This window comes from Panulirus ornatus, chromosome 63, assembly GCF_036320965.1.
Source record: "Panulirus ornatus isolate Po-2019 chromosome 63, ASM3632096v1, whole genome shotgun sequence".
NCBI lineage: Eukaryota > Metazoa > Arthropoda > Malacostraca > Decapoda > Palinuridae > Panulirus > Panulirus ornatus.
The window spans coordinates 8,579,200-8,604,499 of record NC_092286.1 but is presented as its reverse complement, the minus strand read 5'-3'; the positions used below and the strand labels follow the sequence as shown (position 1 = coordinate 8,604,499).

Below are 25,300 nucleotides of genomic sequence, written 5' to 3'. Positions count from 1 at the left end.
CAAAAGAAGGAACAGAGAAGGGGGCCAAGTGAGGATATTCCCTCAAAGGCTCAGTCCTCTGTTCTTAACGCTACCTCGCTAACGCGGGAAATGGCGAGTATAAAAAAAAAAAAATCAATAGAATTTTCTTTACAGTTCTGGTAATAGTGGTTAATGAAGACTTCCAAATATACAAGTCATCTAATAGTTATGTCAATTTTTTTTCACATGTATTCTCTAGGAAATTTTATGGACATGTATTTTGGCTATAACAAAATATATAATATTTTTGTTATTTTGTACTGTTTATGATCTGGAATAAAGTATACTTATATATGTAAGTTTCATGCAACCTTCTGTATTGCTTTTGAGATAAAGTGTTTGTTTATACAGTGCAAGGTTTCTGTTAGAGCACCAAATAGGCACATGAACATTTGCAAAAACATTCAAAATGAAATTTGGAAATTCCAAAATCAGACTGACATCCAGGATGTAACACACTTATATAGAAAGAAAATTCATACAGAAAAATTCATATAAAAATTCATATAGAATAACGTTTAGTCCTCTTAATGAAACCCAATTAAGCTGTTAAATGAAGTCGATTTCAAAATATTTCTTCATTTGTATCGTATTTACTGAGTATGTATCGGTAACTGAGAGCATTATGATATATTTTCCATGATTATTTTAAGTATATAAGCGTTTGAATATCTTATCTTTCAGTTTTGAAACAAAAAGTATTTTGTGCTAAAAAATATCCTTAACTATTCAGGGGCGTATCTAGGGGAAATACCGCATATGGCAAGCACTGAAATTACGTCCCTGGCTTAATTAAGAATGTACATATAGTTGATGTATATGAAAATATATAGTGTAATTATAAACTGTTGAAGAGTTAGGCCAAACAAATATATATAACCTCTTAAAGACTTATGAAAGTTTAAGACTTATTTGATCAAAATTGTAACGTAGAAGCGGTAATGTAACTGATAGTAGCAAAATATTACTTCAGTTGAAAAGCAGGTGAGTTTCTTTTTTATCTCACAAAACCAAACCGTTAAAAATGTCAGTCAGGTACCATAGGTCAAAAAACAAACCTGTTCAGTGGCGCCCAGGGCACCTGCCCCCTACCCTAGATACGCTACTGCATAATGTTTCCTTAACCTAGACTTTACAATGAAATTATCTGTCTTTAACACCTCGCTCCCCAAGGGGTGGAAAGGATGACCACAAGAAAAAAAAAAAAGTTTCCAGCCTTCCTAATCCCAAACACGTAACTTTAGCATGCATACATTCCCCTCACACCCTCTCACGTCATCTCCCCAACACATTCTCTCACATTCCCCTCTTAAGACTTCCGTCTGTGTTTCCCCTCAATTTCCTTTCATTTCGATCCTATATATTTACCAGCCATGCATCCTCACTATAATACCTAACCATAATATGTGACACCACACCTCATTTATCCCCCGTTCACGTTTATCTTGCATCTCTTTATACACATTACTTATCCATGGATTGTTGGGTTTAACGGCTATCGACCTATGAGGAAGGTCATTAGGCCTGCAACCCTATTTAATGTAATGTATATATTTCTGTTATTTCATAATTTACTGTATTGCTCAAGTCGGAAAATTGCACTGTCGCTTTTCCCAAGGTAGTATACCTTTATTCAGGTAATTAAAGCTAAAATTCTATCGTATACTGATGACAATTCTACCCTTCTGACTTTTAACTAAGGTTACTGATATCCTCTGCCTTATCATTCCCGGTAAAATAAGGGAGGGAAAAAAGGAAACTTCCAGTGGGTCTTTTTTTTTCTGAAGCATCAGGGGAGGAAAAAAGGAAACTTCCAGTGATTGGGAAAAAAAGGAAACTTCCAGTGGGTGTTTTTTTGAAGCATCAGGAGGGGAAAAAGGAAACTTCCAGTGGTTTTTTTCTTTATAATGAGTGACATTATAGCAGACGGCGGGCGGGCGACAGGCCCACCAGGCCTGCCACCAGCAGTGCCACCTGGTGTCAACACACGGCAGTTGTCACCAGTGTAGACTACATGTAAACTAACGGGTGTACACTCCAGGATTCTACCGTCCCGTTTTTTTGGTGTATAAACTAGTAGTTTGGGTAACCGTTGTGGTGTACGTAGGAGTGATATCCAGAGCCCGTGAGTGAGGGAGGGAAGAAGAAGCTGCTGTGGCTGACGTGTTAAATAAAAGGGAAGATGACCGAGTTTACGGAAGAATTTACTCACAAGGTTTGTGCTGGCATTTGTTACAATCTGATTCCAATTCACTGATTAGACTTATCAAACCACGATGATGCAGCAGTCTACATAAGACCGTGCTATAGAGATTCTTACCATTATAAATTCTAAATGGTTTTATGGTAAAATGGAGGCCAGGGGACGAAACGTTTTTGAAAGGTATGTCAGTGGTGGTCATCAAAACGTTGCACACACCCACAATTGTGTACTAGCTTTGTTGGCTGTGGCACTTATCTTGATCTAAGTGATCGAAGCTAACCTAATGAAGCAAAATTGGGTCATTCCCAATGATGAATCAGCCTCCCCGGGGGTAAAGCAGGGGATTTTGAAATGGTGAAGGGGGGAGGGAGGGGTTTCTCTTCCAATGCTTATATTTCACTATGTGGTGGGATAAAGCAGATGGTACTAGTGTTGTTATATTTCAACTATAATGGAAAATGAAGGTAAATCTCAGCCCCTAGTTGAAGTTTGATAAGGTTATCGTAAGTCCTGTTACTATGAGTGTTTCAGTTTTACGTTGATTATCCCATTATCCCCATATTTTACCCAATCTTTAGAGTGCTTCTTGCTAGTGACTTCTTTTAAATTTTAATTAAAAAAAAAATGATTCTCCCACTTCCCAAGCATATATATTCTTAGTCTTCATACACTGTACTAACATTGCAAAGGAAAGTCTCATTTTTCACATTTAGATTCATGATGGTGCTAGACTAAACTTTTCTCTTTACCCTATTGTGAAACTTAGAAAAAAATCAACAAATGAGGGTAAGGATTGAAATATGAAGGGAAATGTGAAAAAGTTCATTGATAGTGTTGTGTCAAACTTGGTGAGTACTGTCTGGAATATCAAGGTGCTGTTCTGAATATTGGAATAAAAGACTTTAGGGTTGTGTTGTGTGCTTTTGGTGTTTGTGATTTTGGAGAAGACTGTGCAGCATTTCCAAGCTGCATGAAAGAAATGAAAAGTAAACCATTGAATTCATTAATCTTAATATTTTTAGTACTCATATATTATTCTCTGGTTTATTCCTTGACTTTCAGCATGATGCATGCTTCCAGTGCAATGGATACTATGACCCCAACTTCGGTCAGCCACTATGTACCACATGCCATGCATTCCTCTATCCAGATGATGCTTCAAAGCTACCAAGTGTTGGACCACATCAAGAGGTAAGTGTCTATGGGTCACTATTAAGTGGAATACTGCTTCTATAACTAACTAGTTTTTGAAAGTGGTGCACATAAATATCTTATGCCCTCCATGGTAAGTCACTGTCCTAGATTTAACATCTCCCTACATGCACTGATCCTCCTTATTTTTTACTTTCTGTAGTCACACTTTTTTGTACACTCCTATCTATATATCTATATCTCTGACTCCTATTCCCTTTGGGAACTCCCTCGAGAGGGTGGCCACAGGAAAAGAGTCTCCATGACTGGTGAACCCCAGGGGCATAACCAGTGTGTGTGCATTTGAGGGGGGGGGGTGATAGGGCAGTTGCCACTGCTTTTCTTGCACTATAGTATATTGTTCTAAGCCTTTCAATCTGTTGAATGGAAGAAGTATTTATGAAGGTATATTCTACCGTGTCACTGATTTACACTAGTGACCAATGAAACACCCAGATAGGTCTCACCACCTTCTTAACACACTCATACCGTACAAGTTTTTAATGATGGGCAACAAGAAGACATAACATGACATCAAGCAAGAAACTTGTTGAAAACAAAGATCAGGAAATGATTTTATAGTATAAGAATGGTGGATGAATGGAATGAAATAACTGAAGACAGTAGCTGAGCCTGACTGGCTATAGAAATTTAAGAAATCGTTTGATAAAGAATGCTCTAGAGATGGTTCCCATGAATGTAAAACTCCATCCTTATACAGTACTACTAGATACACATTTTTAGGTGTAAACCGATTTCAGTACCCGGAGAATTGTAAGAAAACTATTGACGAAGGAGGTTGCACATCTCCACAAGTGTTTAGTGTAGGTAAGCCTAGCATATTTTGGATATGAATAATGAAAAAAAAAACTTCCAGGACTGTCAGTAGAAAGAACTGTGCAAGGGTTAAAGGCTGCCAAAGCTTACTTGATGCTTCTTCTGGGAGGAAATTCTTAGGAAGATTTTATGGCTAAGCATGTACTAGTGTTTAATGCAGAAAATCCCAGGGCTATGAAGGGCTCAGTTGCATATTCATGGGACTACCTTGCTGAAGTAGGACAGTGCCAACTGTATATGAAGGAAAGAAAGAATATGAATTTTCCATTCATATAACTTGTTGCTGGTCTAAAAGTGGTTCGGTGATAGGAATTGGTTATACCATGTTCACAACCTCCATACTTGGTTTAAACATAGGGCAGGTACTTCATTGACATGATACATGAACTCAAATGTATAATTTTGCTGTTGTTTTGTAGCCCACTGTGTTATTTCATTGTGGGTTGTAGTGTATGATTCGTGTATGGAAGCCTGATCTTTAAATTTTCTTGCCTTTTTTCACAGAAAACCGACGATGGAGATTCAGGAAATGAAGAGCCACGTGAACCTGGAGACTATTATCTGACTCAGGAGCAAGTACAACAGCAGCCACAGCAAGTACAGCAACAACAGTATCAGTTACATCAATTAGAGCAGCAGTTACAACAACAGGCACAACAACAACAGCAAGAGGGAAGCACTGATACCAATGTTTTCGTTGCCAGTGAAGCAGAGAATGATGACTTTGATTTTGTTGAAGGTGGTAGTGATGTGGTGTCTTCTGTGGGAGATTCATCTGTAACAGCAACACCATCTGCAGGACATAGTGCTGCAGGAGGACAGCTACCTATGAATATTGCAGGGACATCTGGAACTGTTAATATTGGTGGCATAGGAAGCATTAGCACTGTTCCTGTCACAAGTGTCAGTGGAACCTCTAGTAATAGTCTTTTACCAATGGGACCAACAGGAAGAGGACTAGCAGGACAGAACGTTTCAGATCGAGGAAGAGGAGGAGGGAGCATTAGAATAGCAGATACAAAACGACCAATTGTGTGCAGTTTTAATGGAAGACCGGCTGTGGAACGAGAAACCCTTCAAGAACAGATAAATCAGCTGACTTGCCCACGCCCAAGGGAAAACCTTGACCCAGCCCTTATACATCGCATGCCGCCAGAAGGTTAGTCTTGACATCTCTAGAGGAATTTATGTTTTATAAATTAGATGGCATAGAAAGTAAAATGTAATTAACCCATTTGCTGCAACACTTGGTTTTGCCTGAATCGATATTTCTTGATTGCAGTGTTTGGCTTTATTCCACGGTACTCCAGCAGATTTCAGATTTTTTCTTCTGTGAAGTTCTTATAATTGTTTGAGGAATGTTTGATTTAAAATTCTTCGTGTTGTATTTATATGTTTGTATGATACTTTAGGCTTGAAATTTTATGATTGTAAAATTTCATTTGAGTGTAATGGCAACTGATTATTGGTAAAAATTGTAACTCTGAAAACTGCAGATTTTGTGTTATTATATTTCAAGTTGTACTTTGTCATATTTTAAACAAAAATCATCAGAGTATAGTTAAGTTAGAGAAACAAAGAAAAACAAACAAGGAATTTCATTTTTCAGTGGATAATTGGTCATCTGGCCTATCTTGGAATTAATTAAGCAGCCAAAAGGTTACAACACATTCATTCTACTGATATATTCAACACATTCATTCTACTGATGTCTTATGTTGCTACACAGAATTTGTCTTTATTTTTTGTAACTTCATTCCCATTTACCTATGTTGGATTAAACATATAAAGCTATGCACCATTTGTTGATTTCCTGTGATGGCAAGATGGTGTCAGGAATGGATGAGGCATGGCCTCATTTGCTCACATCAACCCTCAAGCTGTCACATACATGCTTCACTGAAACCAGAACCCCTAGTCCACAAATAGGCCCACAAACTTTCCTGGCCTCTTCCTATGCTTAGATTCTGCCCACTGACAGCATATCATCCCCTTTTGACTACATTTTTCCAATTCACTTTATCCTGTGTATGCCTCAAACTCTCCTGCATGTTTAGGCCCTGAACACTCAAGGCCTTTTCTACTTCATCCTTCCACCTCCTCTTCGGTTTCCCCTTTTTTCTTATTCTCCCAGATTCAGACTTATATCCTATCTTTTTCATTCTGTCCTCACTCATCCTTTCCATATATCCATAGCATCTCGCCACACCCTCTTCACGTCTCACATACATACTTTTCTTACTAGCACATCTCTCTTTTACTCACTTCGCCCAGCCTTCCTTACATTACATTCTTCAGACATTTTATTTCCAACTTTTCGGAGGTAAGTTTGAATGGAGAAAAACTGGAGGAAGTGAAGTGTTTAAGATATCTGGGAGTGGATTTAGCAGCAGATGGAACCATGGAAGCATAAGTCAGTCACAGGATGGGGGAGGGGGCGAAGGTTCTGAAAATGTTGAGGAATGTGTGGAAGGGGAGAATGTTATCCCAGAGAGCAAAAATGGGTATGTTTGAAGGAATAGTGGTTCCAACAATGTTATATGGTTGCAAGGCATGGGCTATAGATAGGGTTGTGCAGATGAGGGTGGATGAGCTGGAAATGAAATGTTTGAGGACATTTGGTGTGAGGTGGTTTGATTAAGTAATGAAAGGGTAAGAGAGATGTGTGGTAATAAAAAGAGTGTGGTTGAGAGAGCAGAAGAGGGTGTATTGAAATGGTTTGGTTACATGGAGAGAATGAGTGAGGAAAGATTGACAAAGAAGATATATGTGTCAGAGGTGGGGGGAACGAGGAGAAGTGGGAGACCAAATTGGAGGTGGAAGGATGGAGTGAAAAAGATTTTGAGCGATCGGGGCCTGAACATACAGGAGGGTGAAAGATATGAAAGGAATAATTGAGTGAACTAGAACAATGTGGTATACCGGGGTCGACGTGCTGTTAGTGGATTGAATCAGGGCATGTGAAGCATCTGAGGTAGACCATGGAAAGTTTTGTGGGGCCTGGATGTGGAAAGGGAGCTGAGGTTTTGGTGCATTACACATGACAGCTAGAGACTGAGTGTGAACGAATGTGGTCTTTGTTGTCTTTTTCTAGCACTACCTCGCACATGTGCGGGGGTTGCTATTTCATGTATGGTGGGGTGGTAACGGGAATGGATGAAGGCAGCAAGTATGAATATGTACACAAGTGGTAATAAAAAGAGTGTGGTTGAGAGAGCAGAAGAGTTTGTATTGAAATGGTTTGGTTACATGGAGAGAATGAGTGAGGAAAGATTGACAAAGAGGATATATGTGTCAGAGGTGGAGGGAACAAGGAGAAGTGGGAGACCAAATTGGAGGTGGAAGGATGGAGTGGAAAAGATTTGGAGCGATTGAGCGATTGGGGCCTGAACATGCAGGAGGGTGAAAGGCGTACAAGGAATAGAGTGAATTGGAACGATGTGGTATACTGGGGTCGACATGCTGTCAATGGATTGAATCAGGGCATGTGAAGCGTCTGGGGTAAACCATGGAAAGTTTTGTGGGGCCTGGATATGGAAAGGGAGCTGTGATTTCGGTGCATTACACATGTCAGATAGAGACAGAGTGTGAACGAACATGGCCTTTGTTGTCTTTTCCTAGCACTACCTCACGTGCATGTGGGGGAGGGGGGGTGTCATTTCATGTGTGGCGGGGTGGCGGCAGAAATGGATGAAGGCAGCATGTATGGATATGTACATGTGTATATGTGTAAATGTCTGTGTATGTATATGTATGTATACGTTTAAGTGTATAGGTATGTATATGTGTGTGTGTGGGCGTTTATGTTTATACGTGTGTGTGGGTGGGTTGGGCCATTCTTTCATGTTTCCTTGCGCTATGTCGCTCACGGGAGACAGCGTCAAAGTATAATAGATAAATAGTATATATGTATATGTCTGTGTATGTATATGTATGTATACATAGAAATGTTTAGGTATGTATATGTGTGTGTGTGGATGTTTATGTATATACATGTGTATTTGGGTGGGTTGGGCCATTCTTTCGTCTGTTTCCTTACACTACCTCGCTAACGTAGGAGACAGTGACTAAATATGATAAATAATAAATAAATGTCCTTCCTGTTGCATCCATGCTACACTGTTGGAACGACTATACCATCAAACATATCCATCTTTGCCTTTTTAGACTGTGATCTTTCTTTCCATACACTCCTCAATGCACCCAGGACCTTAAATTCCTCACCCATCCAATGGCTCACTTCAGCTTCTGTGGTTCTATTCACTGCCATGGCCTTTCTCAGGTATCTAAAAGAACTTACTTCTTCAAGGTCTCTCCATTCAAACTAACATCTCTCTCTCTTCTACTAAACTTAATAACCTTGTTTTTTATTGAAATTTACTCTCAACTTCCTCCTTTTACTCTCTCCCACACTCAGACATTATCTTCTACAGTGTTTGACTTGAATCTGCCACTTGTGCAGTGGCATCAGCAAATAGCAACTGACTTTCTTACCAGGCCCCTCCTCCCTCAACAGTCTGTAGACAAACTTGTCTCTTCCAGGACCTTTGCTTAAGTTTCCAACACTACCTCATCCATAAACAAATTGGACAGCCATGGTGACATCACACACCCCTGCCACAGACCAAACTTTACCTGAAACCACTCGCCTTCTTTTCCTACTCTGACACAATGACACAAGCATTTCTCTTTAGATGGAAACTCTTCATTGCTTTTAGCAGCTTTATGCCCACACCAAATACTTGTTTTTCTAGATCTGTAAATACCACATACATATCCTCCTGTCTCTCTTAAGGACATGGATACATGTTCAGTGGCCACACCACTGCAGCTGAAGTCAAGGGAGAATTGTTTGTCTTCCAAATGATTGTAAACTCTGGGAATGGTTAATTGGATTATGATGTAAAACTGGGATACCTGATTATTGCACAAGCACCTTCAACTCTTACTATTTGATTTCTGAGATTAAGATGTTCTGAAGTACTTTTAAAACAGATGTTTGGTTGAAATTATGAATCTTCAAGCTAAGCTCTTGTGTTGGAAATGTAAAGAATTTTAATTTATTTGTAGTTTACTACACTCTGGGATACTTAAGATATTACTCTTGCTACAGTTTGGGTGTTGGTGTTTGATCTTTTGGATGACATGACTTTGTGGTCTGTTGGGCGTGTCTGTCGCCGATGGCAGCAGCTGGTTGACCGCTATGTCTCTGACGACCAGTGGCAAAAATACACACAACGAAGATGGCCACTGTATAAGCCTCTATTTGAGAATGTTCCATGGCAGTTGGTATATACTAAACTGTGAGTAGTACTTTCAGTGTTAAATTTAGTGCCTTAATTCTTTTTTTAAGTTCACACACATTCACCATTTCATGCGACAAGAACAGATGACCAAGCCTTAGTGTGAAAAATCCTCACCTGGCCCCCTTCTTTGTTCCTTCTTTTGGAAAAGTAAAGTAGCAGGGGAAGATTTCCAGTCCCCTGCTCCCACCCCTTTTAGTCACCTTCTACGACACGTAGGGAATATGTGGGCATTATTCTTTCTTCCCCTATCCGGGGATAAACTTTTTAAAGTATTGAGTTTAATATGGATTAAGTTGTCATTCAGTGTCTTGCAGATAATGCATTTCCACCATCAACATCATCTCTTTGGGATTTAATATTCTGTGGTGCATACCACTTGAGTAAGGTAGAGATTAGCATCTGTTAAGTTTGTAAATATTTCAGTTGTGTTTGATTCATTATTTTTCTGATGAAAGGATGTCATTTTTTTTTAATTTTGAAGCATTTAGTTAATGGATTTGGAGTAGGCAACTTAGTATGTTTATTTCTAAATGATTTAGTCGTCTGCTTTCTCAGTGCTTCATCAGACATTTCAGTATATCACTAAGATTTTTTTTTTTTTTTTTGTACTTGAAAGTGTTTATAAACATATGCTTTTCGCTGTAGCTACATATATAGATATCTGTGATTTGATGATTGTTCTGTACCCAAATTGAGTGAAAAAGATTTTGAGTGATTAGGGCCTGAACATATAAGAGGGTGAGAAGCATGCAAGAAATAGAGTGAATTGGAACAGTGTGGTTTATCAGGTTGACATGCTGTCACTGGACTGAACCAGGGCATGTGAAACGACTAGGGTAAACCTTGAAAAGGTCTGTGGGGTCTGGATGTGGATAGGGAGCTGTGGCTTCAGTGCATTACACATGACTGTGAGAGACTGAGTGTGAATGAATGTGGCCTATTTTGTCTGTTTTTCTGGTGCTACCTCGCTGAAGCAGGGGGTAGCAAAGTTGTTTCCTGTGGGGCAGGGTATATTTATTTATTTATTCTATATTCCAGGACAGAGAGTGCCCCATGCCATATGTGTCTTCATCAGATGTCTCTTCTTACACCACCACTAAATAATGAAAACTCATGGCGAAGAAACCGTCTACGAAATGAGCTTCGAAGTATTTCAATAAATATATCGTTTCTATATTTTGTTCTGAAGGGCCTCCAGTTTACAACTGGGCCCCACAGGCCTTTTCCTGGTTTCCACATATTGCTTCATATTTCCTGGTTCAGTCTAATGATAGCATGTCACCTCTTGTATACCACCTTTCTATAATTCATTCTCCCATGCATACCTTTCATCCTAATGCATGTGCAGGCCCAAAGCACTCAGAATCATCATTCTTTCATATCCAGTTTAAGTCTCTCCCTTTTCCCTCCACTTCAGATGCATCTATCCTCTTTGTCAACCAGTGGAGTCTATCATCCTCTTAAAACAACTTACTGATTTTCATCCACTGAACATAGTGCTTATGTATTCTTCATTTGAGTATTCACAAATACAGTTTATACTGGTGCTTGCCAGTAGCATTAGCACACGTGAAGACTGCAAGTCTGCTGTTGGCTTTCATTACCTTAGTCATTTCGCTTTAATATTTTCCAGGTAGTTTATTCTTATAGTACAATGCTAGAGAGGCTAGTCTTGTCAGCAGTAGGAATTTCTTCAGGAGTTAGCTTCCTATCTGTAACAAATTTTTGAGAAGTGTTAAAGTAGTTCTCAACTGCCTTTTTATCTGTGGACAATTTATGACCTGTCATTTTCAAGTAGTGGATGCCATGGTACAATTGAATTTGTGCAATCATCAGTGAAGAATTCACAAAGCTGACTTCTTATGAAACTGTTGACCTTTTTTTAGATTAGAGTCAGAAATGGGTAAACCTCTACTTCAGCACTACTTGCATCACTCATACATAAGCTCATCATGGGCAGCTGAAATGCCCTGTATGTTGTCCTGTGCTTTGCAAAGCTCTTATTTTACTTGATTTCAGCATAGAACATCATAGTGTTTTCATGTTGCTTCTTTATATCATTATTTGTTGAACAAACACCTTAACTTTCACTGACTTGCTCCCCTCTAACTTATGTAGAATTTTCACTTTTTGAATGTTTATAATGGTAATGTGCTTCTTTTTGTACCTCTGGCACCACTACATTATCACTGGATCTTGTATTCTTGTTGAATGCCATTTCTTTCTTTCTTTTCTTTCAAACTATTCGCCATTTCCCGTGTTAGCGAATGCCATTTATAAGGGCAAATTAAACAACAATAACAAGGAAAAGCAAGAAACATGACCTCCTCAGTTTCATAACAGGCAAACAGTCGACTTTAGCAGAACAGGTAATTCTCGGCTCTGGCAATGGCTGAATAACAGCGCAGTAGTATGTTTAGAAGTTCAACAAGTAATGTTTCAGTAGACACCAGTGCATGTGCTAAAGTGTGAGAGTTGCTTAAATGTATAATGGTGTACTAGAGATGCTAGACTGTATGCTCTGGGATGATTGGGAGGAGCAAGGTTGAATAATGGAAGATGTGAATTTTTATGTTGAGGTTAGCTGGAAGATTAGACAGCTTTAGGTTATTTTTTTATCAGACTGAAGACAGGAACAATTAGTTTTCATGTTGGTCATAATGCACTTTGGTAAGGGTGGTTGAATACGTTAGAAATAGATAGTTACGCAAGGGAGCACAGTCTTGTTGAGGAACTATATGTACTCTAAAAGAATTCATCATTTCATTGCATCTGATTGTAGTTCAGCTGTGAAACTGCAGGGGTCCTGTGGTTATAAATAATGTGAATTGAAAGGCTATAAAGGATAATAGTGAAATTAGATTGAGTATTACAGGAAGGAATGTAAAGTGAGAGAACTTACTGGACTTATGTCCACTTTGGTTCTTTCTGTTCATTATAGATTCAAGTACACCTTAAGGCCTACACTTAGTACACTGCACAATCATGCAACTTTCTTGTATACTACATTTTAGCTCTTTCCATGCACCAAAACTAACAGTGCATCCCCCATTATTTCCCTGGCAAGATTTTGTGCTTAACTTCATCTTCGCTACTACCGTCTTAACTGAAGTTTATCTAAAGGTACCTCAACTCATCCACAACTTTCAGCTCTTCACCATTCGTACTGTGACACTGTAAAAGCCCATTTATTTGAATAAAAGAATTATTTCTATATGCCTTTACTTTCAGAAGCTTTTCTCGCATACATAAAGAAAGTGATCCCATGTTCTTTCCAACCCCATTAGTTTGGTAAAAGAATGCATTATCTGCTTTATTCTACCATAATTTATCTTTTTCCTTTCATTCTCCTTGTTCCCCTCTTCATCCGGCTGTCTATCTTAGTTATCATTCTCCCAGAATAAATGCAAAATTTTTTCATGTGTATTATCTTTTTAAGAAGGCACATTCTTGCCTAATGTGATAACCTGAAATAAATGTATTATGAGCAAGAAAAAATTATGATAACAATTGGGTCCTTGATGAATGTGTGATGTATGCTAACTTATGTGTTTGGAGAATATTCTCCACGCACCATCCTATTTGAGATGTGGGAAGAGGTGTTATGCGGTATGAATATAAACTTCTCATATTGACATGCAAGTTTATTTCTTTGGTAATGAATCTTTCATATTATCATACCATAGAACGTATCTTTTAAATTGCATACACATCAGATATAAGAGTATATGGAGTTAAAGCCTATCGCCATAAGAGCAACTGCTTTGCAAGCCTAGCTAAAGATGAAAGTTGACATCAATTCTTAAAGTGTAACATGCATGGAGAATATTAATGGCCACCTGAGTCTTTCATAAATAGGGTTCAGAAGTTGAGAATGTATGCACTGATTGTTGAAGTTGATAAATAGCTTCTTAAATTAATGTTTGGTACAGACCTGTGACTAAATCATGCATGTCTGTTAATATTTGTTTTCCTGGCTTTTGTTTAGCTCTTCGATCAGATCCACCAGAGGGTATTCAGGCATCACCACTGGACAAGATGTCATTACACTGGCAAGCATCAATTCGTGGTCCTGCAGGTTCTCCATATGAGGGTGGAACTTTTTTCCTGTACATTCAGATACCCCACAGGTATGTATGCTTCCGTTATCTTGATGGTATGTTTGCTTCCTTCATCTTGATGGTTTGTTTATGAGAAAATTGTGCACTTTAGTTTGTCTCCATGAATTACAAGAACTACTGTTGTGCTCATGGCATCCAATTTTGCATCCTTACTTTAGTTAAATTTTAGGCCAGAGTCTATTTCTATCACTGTTTGTTGTATATACGGTCATGCAACTTCATGGTATGTGGATCTGATATGTAATCCAATCCAGCTAGGCCCAAATGAAAATTATTATTAACTCATAGACCTAGGCTTAACTTACAGCTTTGAAAAGCTGCAAAATCAAAATCTTGTGTTTAGCAGGTGTTGTAGTTAATATTAGGTTATGTGGCATTCTTAAGAATAAGTATCCATTCAGACAGAGATGAAAGCTTGTATAAAAAATATATTTTAGGCAAAACCGAAAGTGACCAAGATGGGGAGATATCACTGCATGTGATACAGTACATGCATGTACTTGCTACAGAAATTAGTTTGCTCTGTGCCATTTCATGATGTGCCATGATGTACCAAGTGGTTTCTAGCTTGTTTGTTTTCCTGTAGACTTTATTATTATGCAGGCATTATCCAATATAGGTGTGAACATTCTGTACAGAAGGTAGCTTGTATGGAATGCTTTCTCTTGTGCTTCTCAGATACCATGGAAAGATGCAACTGAAGGTTTTGTACCATGTTTTTAACTGCCCTAAGCTATACAACTTAGTGCATGCATTTTTTTTTCCAGTTACCAAGCATATCTTGATATACTTTTATGCCTGCTTACTTAAAGGCACCGAGTCAGCTGTGTACAAAATAGTCCATGTAACACTTTGAATATCTCTTCTGATACCAGGGATGTCAATTTGAAGTGTTTACTCTTGTCATTGTGTGAGATCCCTAAATCTTTATTTTTGCTTTCTCTTTGCTGCATAGCTCTTTGCCCATCCAAGCAAAATCTCATTCACCTTTTCTTTAGGGTGTTTTTATTAGTAGTTAGTCAAAACTTTTATGCATTCAGTTTTGTAATCTGTATATTTGCACTGCCATATTTTAAACACTTGTATTCTGCTATACAGGTCCCCTTCCAGAGTCTTGTGTTCTTGATTTTTTAAATTTTCTCACTGTATAAACATATTCTAGCAGAATCTTGCATACATAACCTTTGCATAGAATGCCTTGCATCTTGCTGGTGTATAACTATATTTTTCATTTATTGTTTCTTGCTATACATCTTTTTTTTTCTTTTTTAGAAAGAATTTGTGCATAAAAAAATTGTATGAGAGTATTTCAGTCCTAGAAGTTTATTTCTTTTATGTACTTTGAGAGATATTGATTTTTCAATGCACCTGATTCTATGAACTTCAGTCTAATGTTATGTGTATCATTTACAGCTATCCTCTTTGTCCACCAATTGTTCGTTTTATCACCAAGATCTTCCATCCTAATGTCTCCCGACATGGAGACATTGGAATTGATTCCATACAACACAACTGGTCTTTGGCCCTTACTATCTCCAAGGTCCTCATTTCAATACAGTCACTCTTGACAGACCCATACACCAAGGTAAATCTATGCATTACTTGTAGAAATTTCAGTGTTCACTTTTGTTATTTTGTAGCATGTCATCCACATTTGATCAGAAATCATGCAGAAAGTTGAAATGAATATGCTGAATGGCTTCAGCCAATCACAACCCTCCTCCTGCACAGTAATAGTGGCAATAGACATTAGCAAAGCCTTCCACCATCCCCCAGCATATTCTCACAGAAAAGGTACTTGACATCATCTACCATAAAAATGAAAAAGATTATTAGCCTGCCTCAGAAACTGGTATCAACCTAGATTTATCCACAAAGAACACACTTCTAAAGCTCTTAAGCTTTACAAGTGGAGTCTTCCAGAAAGCTGTTCTTTCTTCAAACCCACTGAAGTCTTATTCCTACAAGACCTTCTCCAAACTCTGCACACCACATGCAAACAGTCTCACAATTACATCACAGCACACCAGTGTTACACTAGCAACATTAAACATTCAGAACTACATCATACAATTTGAACTTTGTTTTACTAGTGGCTTGCTCGAAGTAGAATGTTAGTAACGCAGAAATTCATTATCTCATTAACCCCTGACACACATGAAGTCACTGCTCAATAAAACACCACTCATGGTAGGCTTCAAGTATGACACACACCTGACATTCAATCCCTACAGCAGAAATATAAACACAAAAATCTATATACAAAATAAATGGCCTCAGAACACTCACTAGCACTATTTTTGGAATAGATGAAAAATTCCTCAGAATCCTATACAAACGATATATCTGCTCCTTAATAAACTATGCCTCACCTGCTGAGTTACCCATCCTTTCAGAAACACTTAGAACTGCACACCACATACCACAAAAAACAGAGCTTTCAGAATAGTCACCAGCTACTTATAGAATACAAACACCCAACACAAACAGAATGAAACAAAAATATCTAATACAGTTCCACCATCATATGCTCAGCACTGATTTCTGTGTAACACCATTAACACTGCCATCTAAGCCATCTCATCACCACCCAACAACCATCATCCACCCATGGTCACAACACTTGCCACAAACTGCAGCATTTTTTTTTTTTTTTTTTTTTTTAAAGCTGAGGGAGCAAGGGCAGCTGATGTCCTCATCAAGGTGAGAGCAAATGACATGAGGGGAGTGGGTGAGGAACGGGTTGTATTTAGGGAAGAAGTGATGACGTGTGCAAAAGATGCATGTGGCATGAGAAAGGTGGGAGATGGGCAGATCAGAAAGGGTGGGGTGAAGAAGTTGTTAGTGAAAAAGAAAAGTGAGGCGTTTAGACGATACTTGCAAGGAAGAAATGCAAATGACCAGGAGATGTATAAGAGAAAAAGGTAGGAGGTCAAGAGGAAGATGCAAGAGTTGAAAAAGAGGGCAAATGAGAGTTAGGGTGAGATAGTATCATTAAACTTTAGAAAGAATAAAAAGATGTTATGAAAGGAGATAAATAACATGCTAAGACAAGAGAACAAATGGGAATATTGGTGAAGGGGGAAGTGATAATAGGTAGTTATGAAGTGAGAAGATGGAGTGCGTATTTTGAAGGTTTGTTGAATGTTTGATAGTATAGTGGCGGATGTAGAGTGTGTTTGTTGGGGTGGTATGCGAAGCCAAAGGGTTAGGGAGAATGGTTTGGTTAAGAGAGAAGAGGGGTGAAAGCCTTTTGGAAGATGAAATCTGGCAAGGCAGTGGGTTTGGATGGTATTGCAGTTGAATTTATTAAGAAAGGGGGTGATGATGTTGTTGATTGGATGGTATGGATATTCAGTGTATGGATCATGGTGAAGTGTCTGAGATTGGTGGAATACATGCATAGTGCCATTATACAAAGGCAAAGGGGATAAAGGTGAGTGTTCAAACTATAGAAGTATAAGTTTGTTGAGTATTCCTGGGAAATTATATGGGATGGTATTGATTGAGAGGGTGAAGGCATGTACAGAGCATCAGATTCGGGAAGAGCAGCGTGGTTTCATAAGTGATAAGAGAGATGTGCAGAAAAGGGTGTGTTGAAATGGTTTGTACTTGTGGAGAGAATGAGTGAAGAAAGGTTGACAAAGAGGATATGTGTGTCAGAGGTAGAAGTAACAAGGAGGACTGGGAGACCAGATTGGAGGTGGAAGGATGGAGTAAAAAAGATTTTGAGAAACTGGGACTTGAAGATACAGGAGGGTGAGAGGCGTGCAAGGAATAGAGTAAATTGGAGCGATGTGGTATACTGCGGTCGACATGTTGTCAGTGGACTAAACCAGGACCTGTGAAATGTCTGGGGTAAACTATGGAAAGGTCTCTGTGAATGAATTTTCTTTCTTTTCTTTCAAACTATTCGCCATTTCCCGCATTAGCGAGGTAGCGTTAAGAACAGAGGACTGAGCCTTTGAGGGACTACCCTCACCTGGCCCAATTCTCTGTTCCTTCTTTTGGAAAATTAAAAAAAAAATGAATGAATGTGGCCTTTTATTTTTTTGTCTGTTTTTCTGGTGCTACCTTGCTGACACATGGGGTGGCAATGCTGTTTCCTGTGGGGCAATGTGGCACCAGGAATGGATGAAGGCAAGCAAGTATGAATATGTACATGTGTATATATGTATATGTCTATATATGTATAAGTGTATTAGATGATATGTATATGGGCATTCATGTATATACATGTGTATATGAGTGGTTGGGATATTCTTTCGTCTGTTTCCTTGCACTACCTCGCTAATGCAGGAGACTGAGTTTGGTAAAGTGTGTGAATGAAGAAAGCTGAGAGTTAATGCGAATAGGAACAAGGGTATTAGGTTCAGTAGGGTTGAGGGACAAGTCAACTGGGAGGTAAGTTTGAATGGAGAAAAACTAGAGGAAGTGAAGTGTTTTAGATATCTGGGAGTGGATTTAGCAGTGGATGGAACCATGGAAGCAGAAGTGTTACATGGTGGGGGAGGGGGCGAAGGTTCTGGGAGCGTTGAAGAATGTGTGGAAGGCAAGAACGTTATCTCGAGAGCAAAAATGGGTATGTTTGAGGGAATAGTGGTTCCAACGATGTTATATGGTTGCGAGGCATGGGCAGTAGATAGGGTTGTGTGGAGGAGGGTGGATGTGATGGAAATGAGATGTTTGAGGACAACATGTGGTGTGAGGTGGTTTGATCAAGTAAGTAATGAAAGGGTAAGAGAGATGTGGGTAATAAAAAGTGTGTGGTTGAGAGAGCAGAAGAGGGTGTATTGAAATGGTTTAGTCACATGAAGAGAATGAGTGAGGAAAATTTACAAAGAGGATATATGTGTCAGAGGTGGAGGGAATGAGGAGACGTGGGAGACCAAATTAGAGGTGGAAGGATGGAGTGAAAAAGATTTTGAGCGATCGGGGCCTGAACACACAGGAGGGTGAAAGGCATGCAAGGAATAGAGTGAACTGGTATCGTGGGGTCAACGTGCTGTCAATGGATTGAACCAAGGCACGTGAAGCATCTGGGGTAAACCATGGAAAGTTTTGTGGGGCCTGGATGTGGAAAGGGAGCTGTGGTTTCGGTGCATTACACATGACAGCTAGAGACTGAGTGTGAATGAATGTGGCCTTTGTTGCCTTTTCCTAGCGCTACCTTGCGTGCACGTGGGGGTAAGGGGGTACCATTTCATGTGTGGCAGGGTGGTGACAGGAATGGATGAGGGCAGCAAGTATCAATATGTACATGTGTATATATGTATGTGCCTGTGTATGTATATGTATGTATACATTGAAATGTATAGGTATGTATATGTGCATATGTGGGTGTGTATGTATATACATGTGTATGTGGGTGGGTTGGGCCATTCTTTTGTCTGTTTCCTTGTGTTACCTCGCTAACGCGGGAGACAGCGACAAAGTATAATATATAAATGTGAATAAATATATATACCTTAGCCTGAGCCAGGTACCCATTTTATCAACCAACCCCTAGAAGTGGATAAACAGCTGGGTTGACTGTAGACCGACTGCCACAACCAGGATTTGAACCCATGTGCTTTACACTCTCTTGTTACAGACTGCTGTAAAAGGTCAGCTTACCCATATGTAACTTAATTTCTTAACATATACCTTATTTTGTGTACATTTTAATATTTGAAGGCTTTATTATTATTATTATTATTATTATTATTATCATTATTTCTGAGTTATTGATTACTTTATCTCATTTTTAATGTAAAGGGACTCAAAACATGTAACTTTTCTTATGTGGATGTATATCAAGATGACATGATTTCATTTAATTGGTTCATATATTTAACATTTATGATAATGATTATATTAGTTATGATTATAATTAAAATTTCCAGTAGATCTACAGTTGGAAATCCTTGGGATCAAGCAATGCTCTGATTGCATATTTTTTAGATTATAGATACTGATCTTTCCAGTGGGATTTTCAGGCTTTTAAATGTTATTTGTGTGTAATTCATGAAAGTATATACTATGTAAAACATTTTAAATATATACATGTGTATGTGGGTGGGTTGGGCCATTCTTTCGTCTGTTTCCTTACGCTACCTCGCTAACACGGGAGACAACGTCAAAGAATAATAAAAAATATAAATAATATATAAATATCACTTATAATCTTTCAGAATTCTTCTAAGTTATACATGTAACAAGTATAACACAGACTAAGTAAGAGTTGGTGATTACATAGAAGATAAAAGTGCTGGGAGTGTCATGCTTCCATTATAACAGTATGATAAGGGAGCACTGCTGCCTAATATTTATACCTCAGAAACTCATGCCCAAGTCTGGCCAGAATCTGAAAGCTGGGGCATTCAGAATTTGGATATTCAGATTGGAGATGTACCTGTATTATCTTTATTATTTCTGTTATAGAGGGGATAAGTGAAGAAAGGATGACTAAGAGGACATACATGTCAGAAGTGGAAGGAAAAGGGACTAACCATGGAGAAGGTGGAAGGATGTAGTGAAAGATGCTTTTAAGGCTTTGGGCCTGAACATGCTGGAGAGTGTAAGGGATAAGAGTGAATTGGAGCAATGTGGTTTATAGGGGACAATATGCTGTCAATGGGCTAAACCTGGTATATGAGGCAGTCTTGGGAAGCCATGGACAGGTCTGTGGGGCCTGGTTGTAGATAGGGGGCCCTAGTTTCAGTGAATTGTAAATGACAAGTGGGGATGTGAGTGATGAGGCCATTTCTTAGTTTGTTTCTGGCACTACTTCACTAATGCAGTTAGTGGTGAATGTGTTTGAAAAAATAAATTATTTTTACCTGAAATTCTCAACCCATCAAAGGTCTTTTTCATCTGTAGACACACTATTGAAAGTGGCCATGATTTGCATCCTGCATTTTTCAATGCTGCCTATATCACAGACTCCTATTCTTGTACAAGTAAATCCTTGATTTTTAATTCCCTTAAGTGGTGAGTGCATGGGCAGAGGAATTGGAATTACCAATGTTGTATGAATTAGCCTGTTATTGCACTTCATTCTGTGAATTAGTCTAGCTCAGTGAAGTACACTTGAAGGAAGAATAGTTACAAAAGAATTTCTTGATATGTACCTATGTATCAGCACCATGATATGCAGGAAAGTTAGCCATACAAATAGTCTTGGAATTCTCTCACATCCAAGCCTTTTCACTGTTGCTAAGCCTTTGTCACAAAAAATCAACTTTGAACCATACGCTGATTAGTTGCTTTGTGATTAAGGTCAGTTTATTACTTATGTAAATCATGGACAACACCTTAATCCCTTTTAAGATACAGAGATGAGCATTTTTGCATTCTAAAAACACGTGTGCTACATGCATTTGCACATGTACGCACAATTAATCTTGTGTTTCCTTCATGAAAATATCAGTTTCATCTGGTGCAGCTAGCATGTTTTTTGGAAAGCAATGCCAGAAGAGTTCAGGGTCATCCATACTCTAGATTTGTTTTTGAGTAATGTTTTAATTTTGCACTAAGTTAAGAAAACTTGTAAAGATACCTTAAAGTGGCCTGTTTCTCTTTTGAGAGTTTTTCACCATATTATTCAAAGTAGTGAATGCCATGGTGCAACTTAAATTTTATGCAGCAGTCCAGTTGTAAAGTCACACAGCTCACTAACTGTTAATTCATGTTGAAATTATTTGGCCTTATGAGAGAAATGGCCCCAAAATAGTTGCACCTCTGTAACACTTAAACCACATGTACACAAACCCATCCAGGTTAGCTGATCTAGCTTCATGCACTGCTTTATGATTAGTATAGCTTCAAATAGATTCTTTTCCAGTGTAGAATTCTTAAAGCTTTTCTCTCTCTCTTGATGTCATAAATGATCATGTTATCAACACCATACGACTAACTCTGGTGATGCTCCAGTGCACCATTACCAACTATTTGCAAGATCCACTTTCTGTGTAGTGGTAAGCATAATATGCTTTCTCTTTGCAGCACACCACTGGGCTCTCTTAGATACATTTTTTTATTTCATTATAAGGCAAAATGAAAAAAAAAAAAAACTAAACCTCACTGCCATGCATTTAGGCAAGCATGAAAAGTGGTGGTGTGGATGGTAAACAGTGTGGCTAAGATTAGGAATTTTTTTGTTCAAGTTAGTGGCAATCTTGAATGCAGTGGAATCCAGATTTTGGGAGTTTTAAGTTTTTAGAGAAAAGGGTTTTTGATATTCTATCAATATTACAAGAAAAAAAAAAGTGTGTAGACATAAGCTTAACATTTTATGATAATACCACAGGTGTGTATGGAGCCTGAGATTGGAAGATTGTATGACTCTGATAAAAAACTATTTGAATGTGTGGCTAAGTTTTGGACATGGAATTATGCCATGCATGATGCCCTTATCCCAGAGGCAACTCCACCTTCCAGCATGAGTCATGCCCTTGTGGCATGTGGAACTTCTTCTCAGGTGAGATTCAATTTTATCAAGGAAAACTAGTACAACTTTTAATAGATCGGAAACAAAGCCAAATTTAATATCAAACAAACATTCTTGACTGAATAAGTTGCTTCTGCACCAATGTATATGTCCCAGCTGGAGATGAAATTAACATTTTAACTCGTAATGGCTAGAACAAAAGATAAAGGACCCTTAAGGTATGAGAGAGTAATGGACAAATAAATTGATGATTAATGAAGATAAAGATACCTGATGCCTTGGTATCCATGAATCTCAATGATTACATGTTTTGCAGGTTGACCAGGAAGAAGGGCCATCAACAAGTATGACAGGAACAGACACTGAATCACGTATCTCATTTTTCTGACATGATACTCACTGAAGACTTTAGCTCTGCTATTTCATGCAGTAGCTGTGGGAAAATGTATGACCATTTGCTTTTATTGTTCAGTTTCAGTGATTACCATGGCAAATGCCTTTTCATGATATAGGTGACTGATTCAATGCTGAGAATAGCAGTGTGACCAGCTTTTCTACTGGTGAGAATATGTGAACAACTTCTCTTCAGTGGTGAGATATAATGTGCAGTTAACTATGGAACCGTGAATGGATCCTGACACTTTAACTACATGTTAAAGGCAGACTAATATATTAAGCCGTGTTTGACAGCTCAAAGTATTGCATTGCTCAATTAGAGTTTTGTTTTGATGATTGATTTTGAGAGAATATACAATCATGTCACTTACTACTAAGTGAGTTATCACTTACTACTAAGCGAATGAGAAGGTAAGATAGGCAAGAAGTGTATGAATCCTATGTGTTACAACTGAAGTGCGTTTGAATGAGAAGAATGAGAAACAAAAGATTAACATGGTGGAATAATGTGTAAAGAAACAATGGTAACAAGAGGGAGAGAATGTTTATATTGTTGAAAGAAAGCTGTGAGAGTGAGTGAAGAACTTGCACAGAGAAGAATGATACCTTAAAGATGAGTGACTATCATAAGATTAAAGTTGGAGAAGGATGCATTTTATAATTGTAGTTCTATATATTGCCATAATTAAGGAGTACTGAAATAATTTGATAGTTAATGTTTTTGTGTTAAGTGGATTAGACTTGTAGAACCTTGAGAATTTATAACACTCATGCTCAGTTTTAGCAGACTATATGGGAAATGAAGATTGAACTTCAAAGCATAAAGGAAGATGATTGTGTACAGGAAAAGTAAGTCATTGTTAAGAAAATATATGTACAGAAGACAAAAGCAGGTACAGGAAAAGAGTAAACAAGTAATGCTTTTAGCAGGTGTGGTAGAATACATGTTGATATATTCAAAAGAAAAATTGAGCTGGCAGGTACTAAAAGGAATGATGTAACCTGTTGTCAGGTATGATGTTGATATATGAATAAGTAAAGACAGTGTCTGACTGAATTTAGAAGTTACACTTAGTTTTTTAGAATTGGCTATGGATTTAGGAGAGTGGGATGATGAATTAAAAGTTAGCCTTAACAATACAGGAGTGGTTGATAAAGAAAAAGATGGAGTACTGACCGTATGGATATGTTTAGAAAGAAGGGGAAGAGAAATCATGGGAAAATGTTTGATTTGAGGTGAAGGGGACTTAATTTAAGGAGTAAGGATAGAGTGCAGGATTATGTATGTAAAATGGAGGAATCTGCAGAATGCATGTAAAATGGAGGATTCTGCAAAAATGAGAGTTTATGATTTACTAAAGAATCTTTGCATGAGGGAGGCAAATGTGATGTTAGATAACTAAGTCAATGCAAAGTCTTTGCATGAAGGAGGCAAATGTGATGTTAGATAACTAAGTCAATGCTTTGGAAAATTGTAAGTTCGAATGATTTCATGTGCTTGTACTTTATATTTTATGTGCTTGTACTTGACAATAGTATAATATGTTACTTAGTAATTTTATACAGAAATGACTTCATAGTACCATAATGATTTATTTATATTTTTATACTGAAACTGGAAGTTTAAGATATTAAAATGATTACTTATTGATCAAGTCTTCATAGCTCATGTTCACTTGAAATCATCTTACAAACATTGAATGTAAAAATCTATTGGTCTTCCTAATTTTCCTTTTTGTAAAAGCATTTCTTAAATGTCTTTCACGGCCATGAAGGTTTGGAAATTGTGATTTTTAGTGATACATTTTTTAAAGCTGTAAATAAATACATCATAAATGTCATTCCCAGGCCATAAAGGTCTTCAGATGAAACTCGTACCCATGTCAGTAATACAGATTTAACTACCTCCTTTTTTGGTCTGTTTCTGTGACCTCATTTTGCATTTCTTTTTATTATCAGTAATTCACTCTGCTTTTATTTTTGGGTCATCTCACTGACCTTTCAATTCATCTTAGCCACATTCTAGAAAGATTTCTTTTAACAGTTTGGTCTTCAACTGGTATTCTTGAGAAGACATCCATGTATGGTATTCCTTCACCAAACTGGGTTCACAGTCCTATCCAGCAATTCTTTGATATTAGATACATTACCCCCTTTTGGAACATTTTCAAAAGTATTTACATTAAAGCTATTCTTGTTTTCATTTTCTTTCTGTTATCCTTTGCTGGTTTTACCAGACTCTGCCTTTGCATGGTTATGGATTGAGTGAAAGTCACCTTCAGTGAGGTTGTATCACTGTCAGTGGATAAAAACAGTCTAATTAAAGACCTTCTTACTCCAAAGGAGTCCATCATTTCCCTGCAACTGGATGTGCAGTCTTAAAGCTGCAAAAGCCTCATAAAAGGGGTCTTAGGGTATATAATTTTCCTTTGCTGAAAAAACATTTCAAATATAATTAATGTAGTCCTTGTTATTCTTGTCTGTTCCCTGCTGTTCTACACAACATATCATCTGTTTCCTCTGTAATTGCTTTGTTTAAGAGCTGCTGTAGCAAATACATCATATTAAGTATTCCCCTTATGGTTCTATAAGTAGAGCTGCATCACAACCATAAAGAAATGACAAAACAGTTTTTTCTAAGTAGTTGTCAATACTATTCAGAAAAGTTGGACCTTTTCTGTTTAATTCTTAAACTACGGCCATTATCAGATGATGTATCTAGAGGACAGTAGCAACATTACATGATGAACCAACTTTTTCCACCTTTGTTTGAATGCAAGCGTATTTATAAAAA

The 25,300-nt window shown here is 37.9% G+C and overlaps 1 protein-coding gene across 1 annotated transcript; it reads left to right on the top strand.

Moving 5' to 3' along the window:
• The first annotated feature begins 1,993 nt into the window (after positions 1-1,993).
• On the top strand, positions 1,994-24,707 carry morgue (modifier of rpr and grim, ubiquitously expressed). Its single transcript, XM_071656801.1, has 9 exons — positions 1,994-2,236; positions 3,287-3,415; positions 4,757-5,411; positions 9,366-9,555; positions 10,597-10,706; positions 13,547-13,688; positions 15,093-15,264; positions 21,970-22,140; positions 22,427-24,707. The coding sequence occupies exons 1-9, from the start codon at positions 2,204-2,206 to the stop codon at positions 22,496-22,498; spliced, it is 1,674 nt and encodes a 557-aa protein (XP_071512902.1). The 5' UTR covers positions 1,994-2,203; the 3' UTR covers positions 22,499-24,707.
• The last annotated feature ends 593 nt before the right edge of the window (positions 24,708-25,300 follow it).

Coding starts and splice junctions, on each gene's coding strand:
- morgue (XM_071656801.1), top strand. CDS start 2,204: ATGACCGAGTTTACGGAAGAATTTACTCACAAG. Junction 5,412..9,365: donor ACATCGCATGCCGCCAGAAG/GTTAGTCTTGAC, acceptor CTCTTGCTACAG/TTTGGGTGTTGGTGTTTGAT. Junction 13,689..15,092: donor TACATTCAGATACCCCACAG/GTATGTATGCTT, acceptor TATCATTTACAG/CTATCCTCTTTGTCCACCAA.